Source organism: Ceratotherium simum, chromosome 18, assembly GCF_057802395.1.
Source record: "Ceratotherium simum simum isolate JZ-2026a chromosome 18, ASM5780239v1, whole genome shotgun sequence".
Taxonomy (NCBI): Eukaryota; Metazoa; Chordata; class Mammalia; order Perissodactyla; family Rhinocerotidae; genus Ceratotherium; species Ceratotherium simum.
The window spans coordinates 30793073-30817231 of record NC_141917.1 but is presented as its reverse complement, the minus strand read 5'-3'; the positions used below and the strand labels follow the sequence as shown (position 1 = coordinate 30817231).

The 24159-nt window shown below is 37.4% G+C and overlaps 1 protein-coding gene across 2 annotated transcripts in view; it reads right to left on the bottom strand.

The window, feature by feature from the left end:
* Positions 1–24159, bottom strand: part of WDR70 (WD repeat domain 70) — a 315307-nt gene that overhangs the window by 193217 nt on the left and 97931 nt on the right. For both annotated transcript variants that reach the window (XM_004422748.2, XM_087443211.1), the window contains one exon: positions 16914–17067. In XM_004422748.2, the coding sequence (XP_004422805.1) occupies positions 16914–17067 (154 nt within the window). The remainder of the gene's footprint in view (positions 1–16913; positions 17068–24159) is intronic.

Sequence of the window (24159 nt, the reverse complement as noted above, 5' to 3'; positions counted from 1 at the left end):
GCAGATCAACCACCTATGACGGTCAAAAGACAAAAGTACAAAAATTATCTCTTTCAGTGATAAGATGGTAATGGATACATACGCACAAAAAAGAGGTTAGATATGATATCAAAAACATAAAATGTGGGAGGAGGGAAAGTAAAAGAGTAGAGCTTTTAGCAAAAGGTCAAACTAAAGAGACCATCAATCTAATATAAGTAGGTTATTATACATGAACCTCATGGTAATCACAAACCAGAAACCTATAAGAAATACACAGAAAATTAAGAGCAAGGAACCCAAACATAATACTAAAGAAAGCCATCAAACCACAAGGGAAAAGAGCAAGAGAAGAAGAAAGGCACAGAGAAGAACTACTAAAACACCCAGAAAAAAAGTAACAAAATGGCAATAAATACATTCTTATCAATAGCTACTTTAAATGTCTATGGACTAAATGTTCCAATCAAAAGGCACAGGACAGCCGATTGGATAAAAAAACAAGACCCATATATATGCTACATACAAAAGACACACTTCAGACCTAAAGACACTCACAAACTGAAAGTGAAGGCATGGAAAAAGATATTCCATGAAAATGGCAATGAAAAGAAAGCCAGGGTAGCAATACTCATATCAGACAAAATAGACTTTAAAACAAAAAACTGTAACAAGAGACAAAGAAAGGCACTACATCATGATAAAGGGAACAATCGAACAAGAGAATATAACACTTGTAAATATCTATGCACCCAACATAGGAGCACCTAAATATATAAAGCAATTATTAACAGACATAAAAGGAGAAATAGACAGCAACACAATAATAGTAGAGTACTTGAACACTCCACTTACACCAATGAATAGATCATCCAAACAGAAGATCCATGAGGAAATACTGGCCTTAAATGAGACATTAGACCAGATGGACATAGTACATGTATACAGAACATTCCACCCAAAAACTGCAGAATACACATTCTTTTCAAATGTACATGGAACATTCTCCAGGACAGATCACATATTAGGCCACACAACAAGTCTCAATAAATTTAAGAAGACTGAAATAATACCAAGCATCTTTTCTGACCATGACGGTATGAAACTAGAAATCAACTACAGGAAGAAAATCAGAAAAGCCACAAATATGTGAAGATTAAACAAAATGCTACTGAACAACGATTGGGTCAATGAATAAAATAAAGGAGAAATCAAAAACTACCTAGAGACAAATGAAAACGAAAATACGACATGCCAGAATTTATAGGATACAGCAAAAGCAGTTCTAAGAGGGAAGTTTATAGCAAATACAGGCCTACCTCAACAAACAAGAAAAATCTCAAATAAACAATCTAACAGTGCACCTAAAGGAACTGGAAAAAGAACAAACAAAGCACAAAATAGTAGAAGGAAGGAAACAATAAAAATCAGAGCAGAAATAAATGAAATAGAGACCAAAAGAATAGAAAAAAATCAACAAAACCAAGAGCTGGTTCTTTGAAAAGATAAACAAAACTGACAAACCTTTAGCTAGACTCACCAAGAAAAAAGGAGAGAGGGCTCAAATAGATAAAATCAGAAATGAAAGAGGAGAAATTACAACAGATACTTCAGAAATACAAAAGATTATAAGAGAATACTATGAAAAGCTATACACCAACAAATTGGATAATCTAGAAGAAATGGATAAATTCTTAGAATCATACAACCTTCCAAAACCGGATCAAGAAGAAGTAGAGAATTTGAATAGACCAATCACCAGTAAGGAGATCAAAACAGTAATCAAAAAAACTCCCAAAAAATAAAAGTCCAGGACCAGACAGCTTCCCTGATGAATACTAACAAACATTCAAAGAATACTTAATATCGATCCTTCTCAAACTCTTCCAAAACATTGAAGAGGAGGGGAAGCTTCCTAACTCATTCTACAAAGCCGACATTATTACCCTGATACCAAAACGAGACAAGAATAACACAAAAAAAGAAAACTACAGGTCATTATCACTGATGAACATCAATGCAAAAATCCTCAACAAAATACCAGCAAATTGAATCAACAATACATTAAAAAGATCAGACACCATGATCAAGTGGGATTTATTCCCAGGATGCAGGGATGGTTCAACATCTGCAAATCAGTCAACATGATACACCACATTAACAAAATGAAGAATAAAAATCACATAATCATCTCAATAGATGCAGAGAAAGCATTTGACAAGATACAGCATCCATTTATGATAAAAACTCTCAATAAAATGGGTATAGAAGGAAAGTACTTCAACATAATAAAGGCCATATATGACAAACCCACAGTTAATCTCATTCTCAATGAAGAAAAAAAATCCCTCTAAGAACAGGTTATTTAACATACTATTGGAAGTTCCAGCCAGAGCAATCAGGCAAGAAAAAGAAATAAAAGGGATCCAAATTGGAAAAGAAGAAGTGAAACTGTCACTATTTGCAGATGACATGATTTTATATACAGAAAACCCTAAAGAATCCACTAAAAAACTTTTAGGAATAATAAATGAACAGGATAAAGTTGCAGGATACAAAAATCAACACACAAAAACCAGTTGCGTTTCTATTCACTAACAACGAAGTAGCAAAAAGAGAAATTAAGAATACAATCCCAGTTACAATTGCAACAAAAAGAATATCATACCTAGGAATAAATTTAAGCAAAGAAGTGAAAGACCAGTACACCGAAAACTATAAAACACTGTTGAAAGAAATTGAAGAAGACACAAAGAAACAGAAAGATATTCCATGCTTTTGGATTGGAAGAATTAACATAGTTAAAATGTCCATACTTCCCAAAGCAATCTACAGATTCAATGCACCCCTATCAAAGTTCCAACGACATTTTTCACAAAAATAGAACAAAGAATCCTAAAATTTATACGGAACAACAAAAGATCCCGAATAGTCAAAGGAATCATGAGAAAAAAGAACAATGCTGGAGGTATCACACTCCCTGATTTCAAAATATACTACAAACCTATAGCAATCAAAACAGCATGGTGCTGGCAGAAAAACAGACACAGAGATCGATGGAACAGAACCAAGAGTCCACAAATAAACCCACACATCTACGGACCGCTAACTTTCAACAAGAGAGCCAAGAACATACAATGGAAAAAGGAAAGTCTCTTCAATAAACGCTGTTGGGAAAACTGGACAGCCACATGCAAAAGAATGAAAGTAGACCATTATCTTAACACCATACAGAAAAATTAACTCAAAATGGATTAAAGACTTGAATGTAAGATCTTAAACCATGAAACTGCTAGAGAAAACATAGGCAGCACACTCTTCGACGTGGATCTTAGCAACATATCTTCAAGTACCATGTCTGACCGGAAAAGGGAAACAATAGAAAAAATAAACAAATGGGAGTACATCAAACTAAAAATCTTCTGCACAGCAAAGGAAACCATCAACAAAACAAAAAGACAACCTAACAACTGGGAGAAGATATCTGCAAACCATATATCTGATAAGGGGTTAATAACAAAAATATATAAAGAACTCATACATCTCAACAACAAAAAAACTAACAACCCAATTAAAAAATGGGCAAAAGATCTGAACAGAAATTTCTCCACAGAAGATATACAGACAGCCAACAGGCACATGAAAAGATGTTCAACATCATTAAGTAACAGGGAAATGCAAATCAAAACTACAATGAGATATCATCTCATGCCTATCAGAATGGCTATAATTAGCAAGACAGGAAACAAGTGTTGGAGAGGATGTGGGGAAAAAGTAACTCTCATACATTGCTGGTGGGACTGCAAACTGGTGCAGCCACTATGGAAAACAGTATGGAGATTCCTTAAAAAAATAAGAATAGAACTACCATATGATGCAGCTATTCCACTGTTGGGTATTTATCCAAAGAACATGAAAACACGAAATCATAAAGATATCATTCACCCCTATGTTCACTGCAGCATTATTCACAATAGCCAAGACTTGGAAGCAACCTAGGTGTCCATCAAGGGACGAATGGATAAAGAAGATGTGGTATATATACACAATGGAATACTACTCAGTCAAAAAAAGATGAAATCTTGCCATTTGTGACAACATGGATGGACCTTGAGGGTATTATGCTAAGCGAAATAAGTCAGAGGGAGAAAGTCAAATACCATATGATCTCACTCATAAATAGAAGATAAAAACAACAACAATCAATCACAGAGAGACAGAGATTGGATTGGTGGTTACCAGAGAGGAAGGGCAGAGGGAGGAGGGTGAAAGGGGTGATTAAGCACATGTGTATGGTGATAGATGGTAACTAGTCTTTGGGTGGTGAAGAGGGAGGGAGGAAGGAAGGGAGGGAGGGAGGGAGGGAGGGAGGGAGGGACAAGGAAGGAAAGAAAGAAAGAAAAGAAAGAAAACAATCCCATTTACAACTGCATCAAAAAGAATACAATACCTAGGAATACGTTTAACCAATGAGGTGAAAGACCTGTGCACTGAAAACCCTAAGACACTGATGAAAGAAATTGAAGACGACACAAATAAATGCAAAGATATTCCATGCTCATGGATTGGAGGACTTAATATTATTAAAATGTCCATACTATCCAAAGCAATCTACAGGTTCAATGCAATCTCTATTAAAATTTCAATGGCATTTTTCACAGAAATAGAAAAAACAATTCTAAAATTTGTATGTAACCACAAAGGACCCAGAATACCCAAAGCAATCTTGAGAAAGAAGAACAAAGCTGGAGGCATCATGCTCCCAGACTTCAAACTATATTACAAAGCTACAGTAATCAAAACAGTTTGGTATTGGCATAAAAAGAGACACACATCAATGGAACAGAATAGAGAGCCCAGAAATAAATCCACACATATATGGTCAATTAATTTACGACAAAGGAGCCAAGAATATACAATGGGGAAAGGACAGTCTCTTCAACAAATGGTTTTGGGAAAACTGGACAGCAACATGGAAAAGAATGAAACTGGACCTCTATCTTACACCATATACAAAAATTAATTCAAAATAGATTAAAGACTTGAATGTAAGAGCTGAAATGGTAAAACCACTAGAAGAAAACATCAGGTGGTAAGCTCCTTAACACTGGTCTTGGCAATGATTTTTTGGATTTGACACCAAAACCGAACGCAACAAAAGCAAAAATAAACAAGTAGGACTACATCAAACTAAAAAGCTTCTGCACAGGAAAGGAAACCATAAACAAAATGAAAAGGCAACCTACTGAATGGGAGAAAATATGTGCAAATTATATATCTGATAAGGGGTTAATATCCAAAATACAGAAAGAACTCATACAACACAAGAGCAAAAAAATAAACCAATTAAAAATGGGAAGAAGATTGAATAGATATTTTTCTAAAGAAGATATACAGATGGCCAACAGATACATGCAAAGGTGCTCAACATCGCTAATCATAAGGGAAATGCAAATTAAAATCACAATGAGATATCACCTCAAACCTGTTAGGATGGCTTTATCAAAAAGACAAGAAATAAATGCTGGGGAGGACGCAGAGAAAAGGGAACCCTTGTGCACTGCTGGTGGGAAGGTAAATTGGTGCAGCTACTATGCAAAACAGTATTGAGGGTCCTCAAAAAAATTAAAAATAGAACTATCACATGACCCAGCAATCCCACTTCTGGGTATTATCCAAAGAAAACGGAAACACTAACTTGAAAAAGTATATGCACCCTCACGTTCACCGCAGTATTATTCACAATAGCCAAGACATGGAAACAACCTAAGTGTCTGTCAATGGATGAATGGATAAAGAAAATGTGGTATATACGTATATATACACAATGGAATATTTTTCAGCTATTAAAAAGAATGAAATCTTGCCATTTGCAACAACATGGATGGACCCTGAGGGCATTATGCTAATTGAAATAAGTCAGACAGAGAAAGACAAACACCATATGATCACACTTATATGTTGAATTTAAAATTAAAAAAAAAAAATCAAGCTTATAGATACAGAGAACAGATTGGTGGTTGCCAGAGGTGGAGGCTGGGGGGCAGCGGGAGTCAAAAGATACAAACTTCCTGTTATAAAATAAATAAGTCATGGAGATGTAATGTACGGCATGGCGACTATAGTTAATACTGTATTGCATATTTAAAAGTTGCTACAAGAATAAATCTTAAAAGTTCTCATTACAAGAAAAAAATCCTATAACTATGTATGGTGATGGATGTTAACTAGACTTATTGTGGCGATCATTTTGCATTATATACAAATATCAAATCATTAAGTTGTACACCTGAAACTAATACAATGTTGTACATCAATTATACCTCAATAAAAATAAAAAATAAAAGAAAATAAAGAGGGCTCACTGATGAGCCCTGGGACACTCCAACATTTAGAGGTTGAATGAGAGAGGAGGAACAACAAAACAAGAATGAAAAGGAACAGTCAATGAAATAAGAAGAAAACCAGGAGAGTACAGTAAATTGGACGTTAAGTAAAGAAAGTGTTTCAAGAAGGAGAGAGTAATCAACTGTGTCAATTGCTGCTAAGAGTTACAGCACAGTATTACGAGAACTGAGAACTGACCACTGACCAGATATGGCATGATGATAGGGTGCCATGAACAGAGACATGAGTTAGGTTCCCCTCAATCTTGGGCACCCAAGGGACTAAAAGACAATAATTAACTGATTGGCTGATAGATTAAAATCCATAGGATTGTCAGGGGTCCCATTAATCTCTTTCCAAAATAGAAATTTGCCAGTCTATGCTTATTTCAGGAAAAATAATAATTTCTAATGCCTAGCAGTAAATAGGTATCTGGTCTAGTTTCATCCCATTAAATATCTGCCTCTGGGCCAGGAAAACAGCTCACGATTTGCAACAAAAGGAACACCCCATAACCAAAGATATGGCCAGCCTTTGAGGACTTACACCCTAAACTGCCTAGGCTTCCTCAATCTTGCACACTACTGCACACCCTCATTCTCCTCTTCTGCTTAACTCAGGTCCATCTCATTGACATCTCAGCCTGGTCCCTTAACTAATGCATTGTCTGCTTACCTCCCAGTTAGTTCCTAGTTTACCATTTTCCTCTCCCACTCCCAGACTCAGGGATTCTACAGATGAGTTCTGCTCAGTCCCGTCCTTAGAACCTCAATTCCTGTACTTTTTCCTAACAGCAACCCACAACTCACCCAGCCGGTGCAGGACTTGAAGGCAGGCCCTAGAAAACAGGTCTTTTACTGGTATGTGTTGATTAGAGTTGAAATAGCATCTTAGAATATAAAGGACATTTTTAAGAGTACCCAAAGAAAATGACCCCTATTACAGAGGACATTAAGATAAAAGGACATATGGTCACCTTGGCTGTTGTGCACCCAGAATGTGAACACAAATAGTAGGTTAAACTGAAAAAATCTAAAAGACTGTGAATGCTGTTTCTTGTTTGTAAAGATAGGAGCATGACAAAGGCAACAGGAATGTTAAGTACCCTTGTGTTAAAACAGTGACCAAAATTAGTCATAACAAAAATGAAGTTCAACTAAGGATTCTTAATGGGTCTAAACAGATTCAGTACCATGGCTAACATTAGTGGAAAAAATTTTAAAGTGACACCTATTAAAGAACAGCCAGTGACTAAAACACTTTTTCATCAAATAAACTAGTTTTTCTCTCTCTCCGTTATCTAAACATATGCACTCCTGAAAAAGAAATCCCTTCCTTTATTTAGCAGTCTTAACTGGAAATAGCCTAGAAGAAATAATTAAGCATCTACTTGTTTCTCATAAAATGCCATACTTTGCACAAAGAGAGGACATTACTGATCCATGACCAGTATTGGTTTCCTACACACACACACACGCAAGTGCTGATCTGTACTAATCTGTTCATACTTTTGTGGCTGTTCCAATGATAAAAGCTGTAAAACAGCTGTCCTGCTACAGTGCCATTTGTAGTCACTGAATGAGGTGAGGCTTTGTGACCGACAAAATGAAAGCACCCATGTCTTTAGCACAGTGAGCTAACTAACAGAGCCAACTCCTACGAAGAGACAAAATGCAGCAGGGAATATACTGTGAGCTTTGATTCAAAAGTTCTTCTTAACCAAAGTCCATTCACAGACTTTCAGAAATCACCAAACTTCCTGAAATTTTCAGCAAAACTTTGTGTGAGCACATTTTGCTGGAGAAAATGTTCATAGCTTCAATTCAGGTGTTGTCAAACTTTTTCTCTAAAGACCCAGACAGTAAGTATTTTAGGCTTTGTGGGCCACATGGTCTCTGCTGTTAACTACTCATCTTTACCATTGTAGCACAAAAGCAGCCATTGACAACAGTAAATAAAAGGATATGGCTATGTTCCAATAAAATTTTTACTTATAAAATCAGGGTGCAGACTGGATTTGGCCCAGAGGCCATAGTTTTCCAACTCCTGTTGTAATCCATCACACTTTTAGTCATTTCCTTCTATGAATCAAGGACTCTGAAATCCAAGTCTTTCCACTTCCTGAGCAATTTTAAAATCCATTTGAACACAGAGATAAATTCGTTCCTTCTTGATCTACTCGCCTTCAATGAGCTCTTCCAAGATATTTCAGCAGCCCCAAATATGGCTAACTCTGCCACTACCACAAATGGTTCCTTTTCTGAAATCATGAACTTTCAATATTTATTGATTTAATAAATATTTATCACCTGATATGTCTTAGGCTCTAGATATTCCATTTCCTGGTCACACAACCACCTGTCTTCTAGTTCTTTAATTTGACTTTCAATATCCTAAACTTCAACCACTCTCTCAGCATAAGCCTGAGTGTCCTTTTGCTTTACCTACAATGAACAACTTTTATTCTAGAATAATTCCCTCCTCCCCATCATTGTATTCCATTCAAACACCCAGGTTCCTGAATAAGACCCAAGAATATCATACAAATATGCAGAATGATTGTCTCTACAAATTTTCATTCTGTAGCCCTTAATAATCCCACAATTCTTCTAGTCATTTTCCTCTCACAACCGTCAACGCTATTCCAAGTCTTTACTATCCTCCTGAAGGCTTCATCCCAACATCTCCCAACACAAAATTACGAAATGACCCTGCCAGTAGATGGTGACACTTTCAATTTCCTATCTAAGGCCCACTGCCTATTAAACATATCCGGATATGAGGCCATCCTTATCCTTCCATTTCCAGTGTAAATATATTCCCTCCTCCCACTCAAAGCTAAATCCTGCTCTTATGCTTGATCACATTCAATACCACCTCCTCAGGGACTTGCATTATTGCTTAGTACGTTTGGTTTTTACAGAACTGTATTAGCTTTCTATTGCTGCATAACAAATTATCACAAACTTAGGGGCTTAAAACAACCTCAATTTATTAGCTAACAGTTTTGGAGGTCAGAAATCGGGTCACAATGTGGCTGGCCTCTCTGCTCTGGGTCTCATAGACTTAAATCAGGATGTCGGTAGGGCTGCATTCCTTTCTGGAGGCTCTGGCGAAGAATCTGCTTCCAAGCTCACTCACGTTGCTCGCAGAATCCAAGCTCCTTGTGGTTGCAGGACTAAGATGCCCATTTCCTTGGTGTATGTCAGCTGGAGGCTGCTCTCAGGATCTAGAAGCTGTGTGCCTTCCTTGCCACATGGATTTCCCCATCTTCAAAGCCAGCAAATAGGAATCTTTCTCATGTTGAATTTGAATTAGACACAACCCATCCCCACAAATCTCTGCAAAACAATCACTTCTTTATCTATAGCTAACGAGTAATATCATTAAGCTTCCTAGAGGCCACCTGGTTTGGTTGAGAACATCTGTGAGGTACACACAATTTCTTGAAAGAGCCTTTAGTGTAACTGAATACTCTGACTTTTTAATCTTTCTAAGGTTATACAACCACACCCTTGGCTTTTTCTCCATACTACACTTTTTAGAAGCAATTTTGTCATTTTAATGTTATTTCCCATCTGATTAGGCTCAAAATTAACTAAATCATCTAGTCCTGATTCGCTTTTAATAAGACTTCTTTAATCTTTCTTCTCTCATATTTTACTATAAGCAGCAAGAAACCTTCAAACTTTGCTTGGAAGTAGTACCAAGTTGAAGGTACTGCTTGCCAGACAGTGCCTTCAAAACTTTGCTTGGAAATCTCCTTAGCTATATATTCAACTTCATCATTCAAGTTCTCCTTCCATCTTCAAAGCCAGCAACAGAGAATCTTCTTTGAATCAAATCCCTCCCACACTTAAAATCTCTTTTGCCAGAAAGAGCCCAATCCCTTTTAAGGGCTCACCTGATTAGGCCAGATCCACTAAGGATAATCTTCCTTTCTCACAGTCAATTGTGCCACAGAATATAACCTAATCACAGGAGTATCTCATCATACTCACAGTTCCCATCCACACTTGAGGGGAGGCCCAGGGAATCTTGGGCACCATCTTAGAATTCTGCCTAAAACAAGGACTATGGGATTAGCAATTCTGAGACTACTTTCAATGTACTGTAGCACTGAACAAATGAATAAATACAGTGATGATGTTGGAAGCCAAGCTTCTCACTGTTGGAAAAGTAAAATACAAATATGGAATGGAGAAAGACTAGGAAGTTGCATTAGAATTATTGGATATATCAGTGTGAACTTATGATTTTTTAAATATTTTATTTATTTTTTTGTTGGTTGGTTTATCCTCCCACCCAAACTCTTTCTTCTGAAATAGTCTAGAAGCAATGACACCTCAACAGCAATGAACATATCCAGTGCCCAGACCTTGATTTGTAAAGAGAATCTGTATTAAAAGGAGCCACGGATCACTAGAGAAATGGGTAACATCAGAGCAGGAAAAGTACAAGATGAGCTAGGAACATTTTGCTGTGCCAGAATGTAAGAAAGTACCCCCAAAATAATGGGGACATGTCAAAAGGACAGAAACCAGTGTTAACGAGTTTCTATTAGATGAAAAGCTGTGGAAATATTCAGAAATTGGAAAGAAACAAAATGTACTTTAAAACGCTGCAACTTTTAGAGTTTATATTTGCACTTAAAACTGCTTAAGGAAACAAAAATATACCTAGAATTCACAGTTTAAAATATTTTACTCCTAAGGAAACAGTGTTTACCATTAAAAGGACATGACTAATATAAAGGACATGACTAATATATTTCATCTCCAAATAATAAGGGCAATTTTTTGGAGTGGCTGTATATCAAAATAACTACATGTACTATTCAAATATAAATAAAGCATCTAAAAACTTTTTTTTTCCTGAAGTTCCTTATAAAGCTTCTAATATCCATAATTAAAGTACACTCATAGAGAAATTGCTTGCTAAAAGGTCCAAGCATTCTGGGGTCCCCTGAGCCTGTCCTCTCCCACTTTAGTCATGTGATGAAATAATGACACAGAATTGTTTTGATGTTGAAAAGAAAAGGGTTGAAGACAATTCAGGGGAAATGTACTTAACATTATCAACTCTAGATGAATTGATAAAAGAAAGTTTAATAGGGGCCAGCCCCGTGGCCTAGTGGTTAAGTTTAGCGCACTCTGCTTCGGCAGCCCTGGTTCAGTTCCTGGGGGCGGACCTACGCCACTTATCCGTGACAGTGATCCACGTACAAAATAGAGGAAGACTGTCACAGATGTTAGCTAAGGGTGCATCTTCCTCAAGCAAAAAGAGGAAGACTGGCAACAGATGTTAGCTCAGGGTAAATCTTCCTTAGGAAAAAAAAAAAAGAAAAGAAAGTTTAATATATGAGATTATAAGACTATTACCATAGGTATTCACTTACTAATAATCTACTAAAACATTTTTTAATCAATTTGGTGATATTTCTATTTTTTTTTTTTGAGGAAGATTGGCCCTGAGTTAACATCTGTTGCGCATCTTCCTCCTTTTTTCCCTTTTTCTCCCCAAAGCCCCAGTAGATAGTTGTATGTCATAGTTGCACATCCTTCTAATTGCTCTATGTGGGACACCACCTCAGCACGCCTTGATGAGCAGTGTGTAGGTTCATGCCGAGGATCTGAACTGGTGAACCCTGGGCCGCCAAAGTGGAGTACACAAACTTAACCACTATGCCACTGGGTCGGACCCACTAAAACACTTCTGAATTAAACTTAACACTTAGTTGTTACAGAGTTTTGATATACAGGAATACTTCTTAATGAGGGATAGAAACTTCACAGTCACACGTTTGTGGGCTCTAGGTGAAAGAGCCCCATCTGAATCCCAGGCAAATGAGTGCCTAAGAGTTCAAAGCAATAGAGGAAAACACGCTCTGATTGGAAGCAACATACCAAAATTCTGGTTTAGAATAAATGAGTTTTAGATGACAGTATAACTACAGTTTAAACTGGGGGTTTTTTGGTGAGGAAGACTGTCCCTGAGCTAACATCTGTGCCAATCTTCCTCTATTTTTTGTATGTGGGATGCTGCCACGGCACGGCTTGAAGGGCGGTGCATTGGTGCACGCCCAGGATCCGAACCCTGAGCTGCTGCAGCGGGGGGCATGTGCTTAACCGCTACGCCACCGGGCCGGCCTCTAAACTATGCTTTTGAATGGTTTAAAGGTTGATTCCTGCTTATCCTTGTCCTACTTTCCTAATCACCTAAACCTGAAGAAGTAACGTCCCATATCCCCAGATAAAATAACCAATAAACCCCACGAACCCCAGACCAGCGATCTTCATATTTTAAAGAAGCAGCAAAACCTGATTTTCAAAGGGTACCTTATGGAGAATTCCAACACAAAAAACAAACAAAATTGGAACTTCTCTGGCTGAAGTGAGAGGCTCCTTGCCCCTCACTCCCACTCTGAAGCCTCTCATTCCACTCCACTGCAGCCCCTGAGGCACCTGCACACAATCCCAAGACTCTGTAGAACGTGCAAAACATAGCTCCAAGCAATAACTGACTAAAGGTTCTGGTGCGATCAGAAAAAATGTTTTTCGGAAACAAGGAAAAAAAGACACATAGAAATTGAAATGTTAATAGTAATTATATTTGGGTAGCAGAATTATGAGTAATTCTTTTTTTTCCAAAATTTTCTATAGGTGACAGGAATTACCGTTAGAAACCCAATGAAATTTTATCTTTTTGTGTGTGTGTGAGGAAGATTAGCCCGGAGCTAACATCCACGCCAATCCTCCTCTTTTTGCTGAGGAAGACTGGCTCTGAGCTAACATCTATTGCCAATCTTCCTCCTTTTTTTCCCCAAAGCCCCAGTAGATAGTTGCATGTCATAGTTGCACATCCTTCTAGTTGCTGTATGTGGGATGCCGCCTCAGCATGGCCGGAGAAGCAGTGCGTCGGTGCGCGCCCAGGATCCAAACCCAGGCCGCCAGTGGCAGAGCACGCGCACTTAACCGCTAAGCCACGGGGCCGGCCCCGAACTTTATTTTTGAAAAGGTATAAGTGTAATTACTCTCCCTGTAATCTACAGTGTTGCAGTAGGTAACAGAAAAAAGCAGTTCTGTACCACTATAAGTACACATTAAAAAAACATATGTAGGGGGGGCCCCGTGGCTTAGCGGTTAAGTGCGTGCGCTCTGCTGCTGGCGGCCGGGGTTCGGATCCCGGGCGCGCACCAACGCACCACTTCTCTGGCCGTGCTGGGGCCGCGTCCCACATACAGCAACTAGAAGGATGTGCAACTATGACATATAACTATCTACTGGGGCTTTGGGGAAATAAATAAATAAATAAAATTATAAAAAAACAAAAAAACAAAAAAAAATGTGTATATATATATACACACACAATACAAAACAATATAAAGATTAGAGACACAAATTTAACAACATAACAATTTAAGAATATAATTAGAAGGGCTTGTTTATATTTGAAGTATATAATATTTTATCATAATAGATTAGATATACTTAATGGTTTCCTTAATGTCCTATTAGTTGAATTTTCCAGTAAAGCCACAAGTTACTAATTACTCTTGGAATCAGAAAAGAGGTTAAAAAGTTAAGAAAAAGAAGTGTCCCATGAAATCTACTACTTTCAAATAATAATTCTTGGATTTCCAAAACTCATCATTCAAGCCAAAGACTACAATTAAGATATCAGTAATATTTCCTAGATAAGTAGTTAATTAATTATATTGCTTCTGGGAAATGGAGAGAGTAAATATTAATCATGATTTTGAAATCAAAATGGAAACAGGCAGAGTGGAGGGAGATACAGTATATAGTTACAACATATAGTAGTTTTTTGCATATTGGTAATATAGAAATACAGGAACTTAAAAGTATTATCCATCGTTGTCCAATTTCCTTTTCATCTTACTACATGTACTCTATGTATAAGTATGAGATTGCAGAAATAGCCAGACACAGAACCAACGAGATTCCTTTCTTGAAATTTTCTTGGCTAAAATATAAATCCACAAAGTCAGTCTTTTTATAATATAAGTAGCCCTAAGCGGCTGAAATCATTAAGAAGAGCTTCGAGACTGGCAAAAACTTCTCTTCCTCATACTTTTTAAGAAAAATTGTCTATGGTAAGTACAAACTTAAAAAGAATAAATTAAATAGGAGTTTTAAAGCTTTCATTTTCACAAACCAGTTGTTTAAATAAAGTTTTGGATTCCCAAAAGCTTCAAATAACACAGATAAAAACAGAACTATTTGAGTTGAAGATACAGAGAGTGATCTGGAGCCCCATCTGCTTTATTTTCTTACCACCACCACCCTCAACACAACATCTTTGGTGGAATCCCCGGGACAATGATTTTAAGGAGAGGGGAAAGAGAAACTCTAGTGGAATATATGGGGAAAAAACACTATTCAAGCCACTATTACAATATAAGTGCATATAATTTTATGTTTAAATTATATTTGAATTCTGTTCAAATCATCTAACACATACTACACACTCAATAAACAATTAGTCAATAAACAAAAGAAAAGGCATGAGATTGTGAGTCTCAGGGTTGAGAGGCACTTCACTAGGGTTCAACAGAGGGCAGTTTGAAACATACTATATTAATTTATTCTAATAGCTCAACCAAAGCATCTAAAATAAATCACAGTCAATTCTCATTACTCGCAGGAGTTATGGTCTATAAGGTTCTGCAAACACTGAATTATCAAATACAGGGTTAGGTTCCTGAAAGACTCTGGTCACATTTTCATTAACCAATCAATGCATAACTTTGTTTTATGTATGTTTGTGTTTAAGGACACCTTATTTAACATATATACTTGGTTCATTAACACTGAACTCACAGCCAACAGCACTATAACTCATCCCTGAACAAAGCTTATCTAATACATTCATCTTCTCTGTAAGGCACATCACAGACTTCTTGCACTTAGGAACACTCGACAGTACTACGGCACTTCAGCACTACACTTAGAGGCCAACTTACACCACAAAATCACCAGCAAAAAGCACAAAAATAAGAAAACACAGCACTGAATAGACCACAAAACGGACACTTAATTATAGTATGAGAGCTGAAACAAGAAGGTAGAGCATCACCTTGTTCAAAATTTTTGGTGCTCTGTGCAAGTGCATGTCTGCAAACGACCATGAAAAGTGCCATACTGATTTGGGGGTTACAAAAAAACTTCTGTAGGTAAGTTTGCAAATACAGAAACCACAAATAGTGAGGATCGACTGTATTTTCTTAGACAATCAAATCTCATACAAAAATCTGATTCAGGCACAAATCACGATGATTAGTGTATTAGAAGAAGGTACTAAATAGGCTGGGGGAGAAAGCAAAAATCAAAATTAAAACGAAGGCTCAAAATTCTGCATCAAACATATCCGTTGACACTTTAATACATCTGTGGTAGATTTGCATTTTTGTTCCCAACCCATCACCCCTCCCTGTATCCACAACCTTTGACATCTGATACTGCAGATCCTCTCACTAGAGACCGAGGCATATTTCTCCACTCTCTTGATGTTACCCGTGGTCATGTGATTTGCTTTAGCCAATGGAATATTCGTGGACATGATACGAGCAAAAGGCTTGAAACATGCTTCCAGAACTGGAGCTTCCTTCTTGTGTTTCTGCCATCACCACGAGAAAAACACTCTCAGGCAGTCCACTGGTGCAACGAGGAACAGAGACACATAGAACAGACCTAGACTCCAACTGAAGCTTGGAGCCAAGCCCAGCCAAGAGCAGCCAATCCATAGATATGTTAGCAACTATAAATAAGCTGTTAAGTTTTATAGGATTATTGTGGCTTTGGTTAATTGATACTTAATATACATTAATTTTAAAATACCAATGTCTCACTAAAAATCTTTACGTAAAAAGGCTGATGAAACCCTCTTTCCTTCTTATCCTAAAGCCTAGTACATAATAGGTTTGTGGTTGACTGCATTTCCAAAGATGGCTGCATCCATATCTCCCACCCCACAAGATATTTTATAATGTGATTTTGCCATTCACACATCAAATGGTGGAGTCTATTTCCTCTCTCCCCATATTTTGGCTGGCCCTATGGTGTTGTGTAAGACTCGAAGCCAGACTTTAAGAAATCTAAAGTTTCCATGTTTATTCTTCATGGAACCCGGTCATTAAGCCAGAAGTCAAACCCCACTAAGTCCACCACACTGTGAGAAAGCCCAAACTAGACATGTGGAAACAGAAAGAGAGAAGGAGACAGTGAGAGATTTTGAGGGTGAGGGAAGAGGTAGGAGAAGAGGAAGAGAGAAAGAGATGACATTGGGTACAGCACCAACTGTAAACCATCTGAATAGGGCCATTTTGGACCTCACAACCATCCTAGTGCCCCAGCTGACACTATAAAGCAGAAGAACTTCCAGGTCAATGCACAGAACTGTGAGAAATAATAAACTGTTTAAAACAAGATACTAACTTTTGGGGTAAATTATGGCAACTCAAACAAGTTGTTAATAAATGTGTGCTGAATTAATTAAATTCACTAAAGTATTTTGTCAATGCTTACCTTGGTGTTGGCCATGTCCACAATATACTGGTCTCCCTTTATACATTCCATTACTTCAAAACCATCTCTGTCAATCACTTTGGCCTGAGAGCTTCCAGACACAACAAGAATCATGTCTCCTGTGTTACTATACTGTAATGACTTGATCTGATGGCTATGCAAAACAAAAAAAAGGAGAAAGAAATAGTCTCATAAGACACTGAGCATAATGTTTATACTTTCACTACATTAAGCACTGCCAGAAAAAAAGTCACACAATTGCACAAATTGGTAATTCTACAAAATCAGGAACATCAACCTCAAATGGGCCCTCCACACCCGTTAGCTCTCCCTCCCACTCTCTACAGCAATCTATTAAATTCTTCTCTACTCACCTTAAATCTTCAACCCAAACAACTCCTCCTAATTCAGCTGTTGATTCTTCCTGCTCTTTCCCAGAAGAAACAAGTAAGAACTGCCTCAACGTCCTCCCATTAATTTATAAACTTATCTGCATCTCTCTTCCTCCTTCTCCTTGATTATAATGGTAGAAATGAACCTCTTCCTGACCAAGGCTAATCTACTACCTATATTCTGGATCCCATCCCTTCCAGTCTCCTCAGGAACTTCTGCTGACTAGGCTCTCTCTGCTCCCCTTCACAGCTAAGCTATTTAAACAAGTTTTCATCTCCTCCTTTACTTCTCTAGCACTATAGTATCCTTTCCACTCTCACCACCACTAAAACTGATCTTGCCATTGTGGCTGTAGTGAATGCTGTGGTGTGCCCCCCAGAAACACCCCTTCAGGACTCATTCCCCCAGCTTCCAGGATTTGGCCTGCTGATGGCTAACAAATAAACCCTCAGGAATTTCCCTGAGTTGCAGAGAACTCCCTCACGAAATGTTATGTTACCATTCCAAAGCAGCCCACATTCAGTGACTGGCTAACATACAGTAAAATGGTCCAGCCCTCTGTTTCAATCTGGGATATCTCAGAAGGGTTATTCCAGCCTCAGATCTCCCTGTGGGAATCAGTAGAGGCTGCTGTTGCATCTACATGGCAATTCAATTTCTCCATCTTCCTAACGCTGTTTCCCTTGCACCTTCTCTCACAGGGGTTGATCCCACAAGCACTCCTCAACAAACCTTCCGCATGCAAAGCCTGAAGTTTCAAAGTGTGTTTTTGGGGAACCTGACTTGAGAGAATTGGTACAAAAAGTAGTTCTATGAATCCAACTCCAAAATGAGATTTAGGAGAAATTATCAATCCCCGACTAGCTAGCAATGAGGAGCCCACCACTGGTGGCACACAGTTCCTGACATGCTGCAGCATTGCAAATGCAATTGCTATAACTGTGTTGTTACCGGCTGGTGCAATGTTTCAGGCATTTGAGAGGTACAGGAAAAGCAGAAATAAAAAGGACTATGGAATTGTATAGCTATTGCTAGAGGCAGTCAATGCAATGAAGAAAGACAATGAAAGGCTGAGGATAATTAATCACCAACTAAAGACTATATATAATGTGAAAGCCAGAGGGCCTCTTTGGCAGCATATAAAGACAGGGTTACTGTTCTCTGTCAGGTAAGTGGTATGCAGTCATTGATCTGGTAAAGCATGTTTTTCTATCTCTTATTAGGAAGAAGGACCAAAAGCAGTTACATTTGCGATCAACATCAAAATACTATTATATGCCTGAATCAAGGCTAGGTTAATTTTCCAGCCCTTTGTCTTAACATAGTACTAAGGGACCTGGACCATCTGGACAATCCAAAGAAATTCATGCTGGTCCATGATCTCAATGACATCATGTTATTTGAATCAGGTGAGCAAAAAGTATCAAGTATATAGGTGAGAAACATGCTCTCCAGAAGATGAGAGACAATCCCTATAAAAGATGAGGAGATTGAGGCAAGATGTGGGGAAGATGCATATAGACAGACATATGAAAGTGGACACCAAGTATGAAGTTCTTTGTATTACACATGTTAATCTAAGAAAGCATTGACCTCAAAAGAGGCAATGAACAACTATGCAAAGTGACTTGGACAATTCAGCTGACATTAGCTAGCTTTTGTCATCATCCACCCTGTTCTTAATGCAATAGTCTTATAAACGAAATAGAGGTGGTAAAAGGGATGGAAGTCATGCATGGGACCAAGAGCAAATCTCCAAAATTGACTTAACTATTGCTGAAGGTCCAACCTGACAGTAAACAGAAGCCTGTGGTGAGCCCCTCTCCCAAAATCAATTAATGAATAACTAAAATATATAATATGAAAAACTGTAATAAGTGTATGGGGAATAATACAGCGGAGAAGGCAGTTGGTACCAAAGGGGCAGGGATAAATGTTTTAAGTAGGGTAATCAGGAAATAAGTGATTGAGTAGGCTATGAAGATATTTTGAGGAAGAGTGTTCCAAGAACAGGGAACCGCTACTAGAAAGGACCTGCAGCAAGAGTGTACCTGGCATTTTCCCAATGTGGCTGTAGCAGAGTGAGCAAAAAGGAGTTGGAGATAAGGTCAGAATGCAGCAAGTGGGCTGGTGCAGACCATGTACAGCCATTGAAGACAGTGAAAAGACTCTGGCTGTTACTCTCTGAGAGAAATGAGAGGAAACCCACTGGAGCATTCTGAGCTAAGCAATGATACAATCTGACCTACACTGTACAGACCATTTTTTGGACCATTCTGTACTCTGAAGTTTGTGGACTCCTTCTTAGTATTTTTTTGAAACACATTAGGGGGCCAGTCCAGTGGCATAGCAGTTAAGTGCACAAACTCCACTGCGGCGGCCCGAGGGTGCGCAGGCTCGGATCCCGGGCACGCACTGACGCACCGCTTGTCAAGCCATGCTGGGGCAGCGTCCCATATAAAGTAGAGGAAGATGGGCACAAACGTTAGCCCAGGGCCAATCCTCCTTGGCAAAAAGAGGAGGATTGGCATTGGATGTTAGCTCAGGGCTGATCTTCCTCACCAAAAGAAAAAAAAACACACATTAGGCATACAGTGGAAACCAGTTATAAAGAAATAACTTTAAAAATACTTTTTTTCGGGGACAGCCCGGTGGCGCAAGCAGTTGGGTGCGTGTGTTCTGTTGCAGCGGCCCAGGGTTCACCAGTTCAGATCCTGGGCGCACACCAACGCACTGCTTGGCAGGCCCTGCCGCGGCGACGTCCCATATAAAGTGGAGGAAGATGGGCACAGATGTTAGTCCAGGGCCAGTCTTCCTCAGCAAAAAAAAAAAAAAATTTTTAATTTGTGACGTGATTTTCTGTATTAGCGTGACAAGTAACCATTCGTAGAGGCAGGTCTAACAACTACTGTAATTTCAAAGCAGTGATGAGTATAAGCATACATATTTCAATTTATCTGTAACAATGGTAATGTGTGATACGAAAGCATTTGAAATTTGCAGGTACACCTGTGACTTTGTTGCCAGCTTTCATAATTAACAGAAATGTTAAATTCAGTTAGAGGTTAGTAAAAAGAAAGAATTTTTTATCCAGGTTCAGAGAAATTGGGAGAACCAGATGTTGAACCATGAAATTTAAAATAACTATAATTAAGAAGTTAAATCAGGGGCCGGCTCCGTGGCGTAGCGGTTAAGTGCGTGCGCTGTGCTGCTGGTGGCCCAGGTTCGGATCCCAGGCATGCACTGACGCACCACTTGTCAGGCCATGTTGTGGTGGTGTCCCATATAAAGTGGAGGAAGATGGGCACGGATGTTAGCCCAGGGCCAATCTTCCTCAGGAAAAAGAGGAGGATTGGCATGGATGTTAGCTCTGGGCTGATCTTCCTCACGAAAAAAAAAAGTTAAATCACAAGGTAGAGAATTTATACATAGAACTGAAAATCATAAGAAAGAAATATGCAGAAATTCTAGAATGAAAAATACACAACTGAAATTTAGAACTAATGGATAGGTTTAGTAGCATAGAATTAATGATTAAAAGATAATTTTTAGACAAGCATGGTGATAAAAAATGGAAAATGCAGACAAAAACATAAGATAGATATGAGATATAGTGAAAAGGTCTCACATTGGAACTGCAGAATGGAAGGAGAGAGAAGCAATGTGTGAAGAGGTGACTGCCATTTTTGGGAAAATGATAAATGACACTAACCCAGAGATTCAATAAGTACCATAAACCCCAATGCGGCAGCAGAAAAACACACCCAGGCACATCACAGTAAAACTGCTGAAAGTCAAAGACAAAAAGTAAAACCTTAAAACAGCCCGAGTGGGGGAAACAAAGTTCCGTCAAAAGAGTAAAAATAAAACTAACAGATGACTTTTCCAGAGAAGCAACAAAAGCCAGAAGACGATGCAGTGACATCCTCAAAGTTCTGAATAAAAATAACTGCCTTGATACAATTATAAAATCACTAAAAAATAAAGGCAAAATAAAGATGTTCACAGAAAAATATAAGCTAAAACAATTTATTAGTAGCTGATGATACTACTACAAAGAGTTCTTCAGGCAGAAAGAAAATGATCCCAAATAAAAGCAGAGACACAGTATGGTATGAAAAGTAACAGAAGGGAGAATATATAAGTAAATCTCAATGAATACTGACTGCATAAAACGAAAACAATAACATCTGATGGGATTTCAAACACATATACACACACACCCATACATAAAATTGAAATACATGAAAACAACTGCAAAAGGGTAGGAGAGGATAAATGTAGTTATGTAGAGTAAATGTTCTAAGGTCTTTGCATTGACTGAGAAGGGGTAAAAGTACTAATTTTTAATAGACTTTAAGTCTATTATTAGATTATATGTTGAAATCTTTAGGGTAACCACTAAAAGAATAGTAAAAGATAACCTAACAGAGAAGAGAATATATAATATTAAAAATTAATTAATGAAAATAAAAAGGGCAGTAAAGGGGAAATAAAACAGGATAGAAATAGAAAACAATGAATAAGATAGATGACTTATGCTCAAACTTATCAGCAATTACATTAAACATAATTAAATTTTAATATTCCAATTAAAAGGCAAAGTTTTTAAGAATGAATAAAAAATAAACTTTCACTTAAAAGAGAAAGTGTGGGGCCGGCCCTGTGGCTTGGTGGTTAAGTGCGCGCGCTGCGATGCTGGTGGCCCGGGTTCGGATCCCGGGTGCGCATCGAGGCACCACTTCTCCGTTCATCCTGAGGCCGAGTCCCACATACAGCAACTAGAAGGATGTGCAGCTACGACACACAACTATCCACTGGGGCTTTGGGGGGAAAAATAAAATAAATAAAATCTTTAAAAAAAAAAAAAAAAAAGAGAAAGTGTGAAAGTATATACACTTTATAGAGAGAGAGAAAGTGTGCAAGTAAAAGAACATAAAAACATATACTTCACAAATACTGACTAAAAGAAAGCTGATATATCTTACTAATATCAGGTAGTAGACTTTAAAGCAACGAACATCACTGGAGATAAAAAGGATACTTAATAATGATAAAAGATTCAATCCACCAGGAGGACACTGTAAATGCACTTGCACCTAATGATATACCTCCAAATACAAAAACAACAAAACTAAAAGGAGAAACAGGCAAATACACAGCCACACTAGGAGACTTTAACATCTCTTTCCCAGTGACTCATATGCAAGCAAATAAAATAATCAGTAAGAAGACAGAAGATTTGAATAATATAATTAATAAATGACTAATTTACATACGTTACACCAATAGCAGCAAAATACAATCGAGCATACAAATAATGTTTTAAGAATTGACATATACTGGTCTGCAAATCAAGTCTCAATAAATGTCAAAAGTCTATAATCATATAGAATATGCTCTTTAATCCTAGAGGAATTAAGTTAGAAAGCAATTTTTAAAAATAATTTGAAAATCACCAAATATTCGAAAATTAAGCAATATACTTATAAATAATTCCTAGGTCAAAGAAGAAAACACAGGAGAAATTCGAAAATGTTTTTAATTGGATGATAATGATAATACAACAGATTAGAACTTGTGACATGCAGCCAAAGCCATATTTAGAAGAAAATTTACACTTAATTGCATATATTACCCCAAAAAAAGTTTTAATCAATTATCTAAGCATACATTTCAAAAAGCTAAAAAAATAGAAAAAAACTATATCCAAAGATCTTCAGAGAACAGAAAAGTAGAAATGATTTCAAATTCTTTTCACGACAGAAAAAACCTTGATACCAAAACCTGATAAGGACGTTGTGAAAAGGAAAATAAGCCAACGTCTCTCACGAAAACAGATGCAAAAATTTCCAACCAAAATACTAGCAAATTGAATCCAGCAATATATAAAAAGGAAAATACATCACATCAAGTAAGATTTATTCCAGGAAGGCAAGATGCCTTTAACATCCAGTTAATTCATGTGATTTTCTACAATAATATTTAGAATAAAGGAGGAAAAATGATTCAAGTATTTCATAACACTTATTAAAAGACAACATTAAGAATATGAATGGGCCAAGCCACAGACTGGGAGAAAATATTTACAACGCACGTAGCTGATAAAGGATTCTTATCTAACATATATAAAGAACTCCTTAAACACAATAATTTTTTAAAAAATACAATGAGCAATCTACTAAAAATGTATAAAAGGAATAGATACTACACAAAATATATGCAAATACCCTATATAAACATTAAAAGATGCTCAACATCGTTAACCATCTATAAAATGCAAAAACCACAAATTATCATTTCATATCCACTAAAATGGTTAAAATCAAAGAAACTGAATACCAAATGTCAAGAATGTGGAGCAATTAGAACCCTCATACATTGCTAGTGAGAGTATAGGACAATATAACCATGTTGGAGAACAGTTTATCAATTTCTTATAAAGTTAAACATGCGTCTATCCTATGACCCAGGAGTTCTATTCCTAGGTATGTTCAAAGTCCACAAAAATGCTTCAACAAAAGTGTTCACAGCAGCCTTATTCATTATGGCCAAAAACTGGAAACAATAATCTAAACATTCATTAATAGGAGAATAGATAAACACATTTGGTATATCCATGCAATAAAATACATGCGATAACATGGATGTTCATATGAGTAAAATGTTTACTCATAAACATTTTATCGAGTAAAATAAAACAAACACAAAATATATGATCCTATTTATATAAAGGCAAAGAATAGGAAAATACTATGGCAATTGAAATATGAAAATACTTGCCCTGGGGGCCTGGTGGGGAATAGGTACATTGATTGGAAAGTGGCTCCAAGCAACTTTCTGGAACGATAGA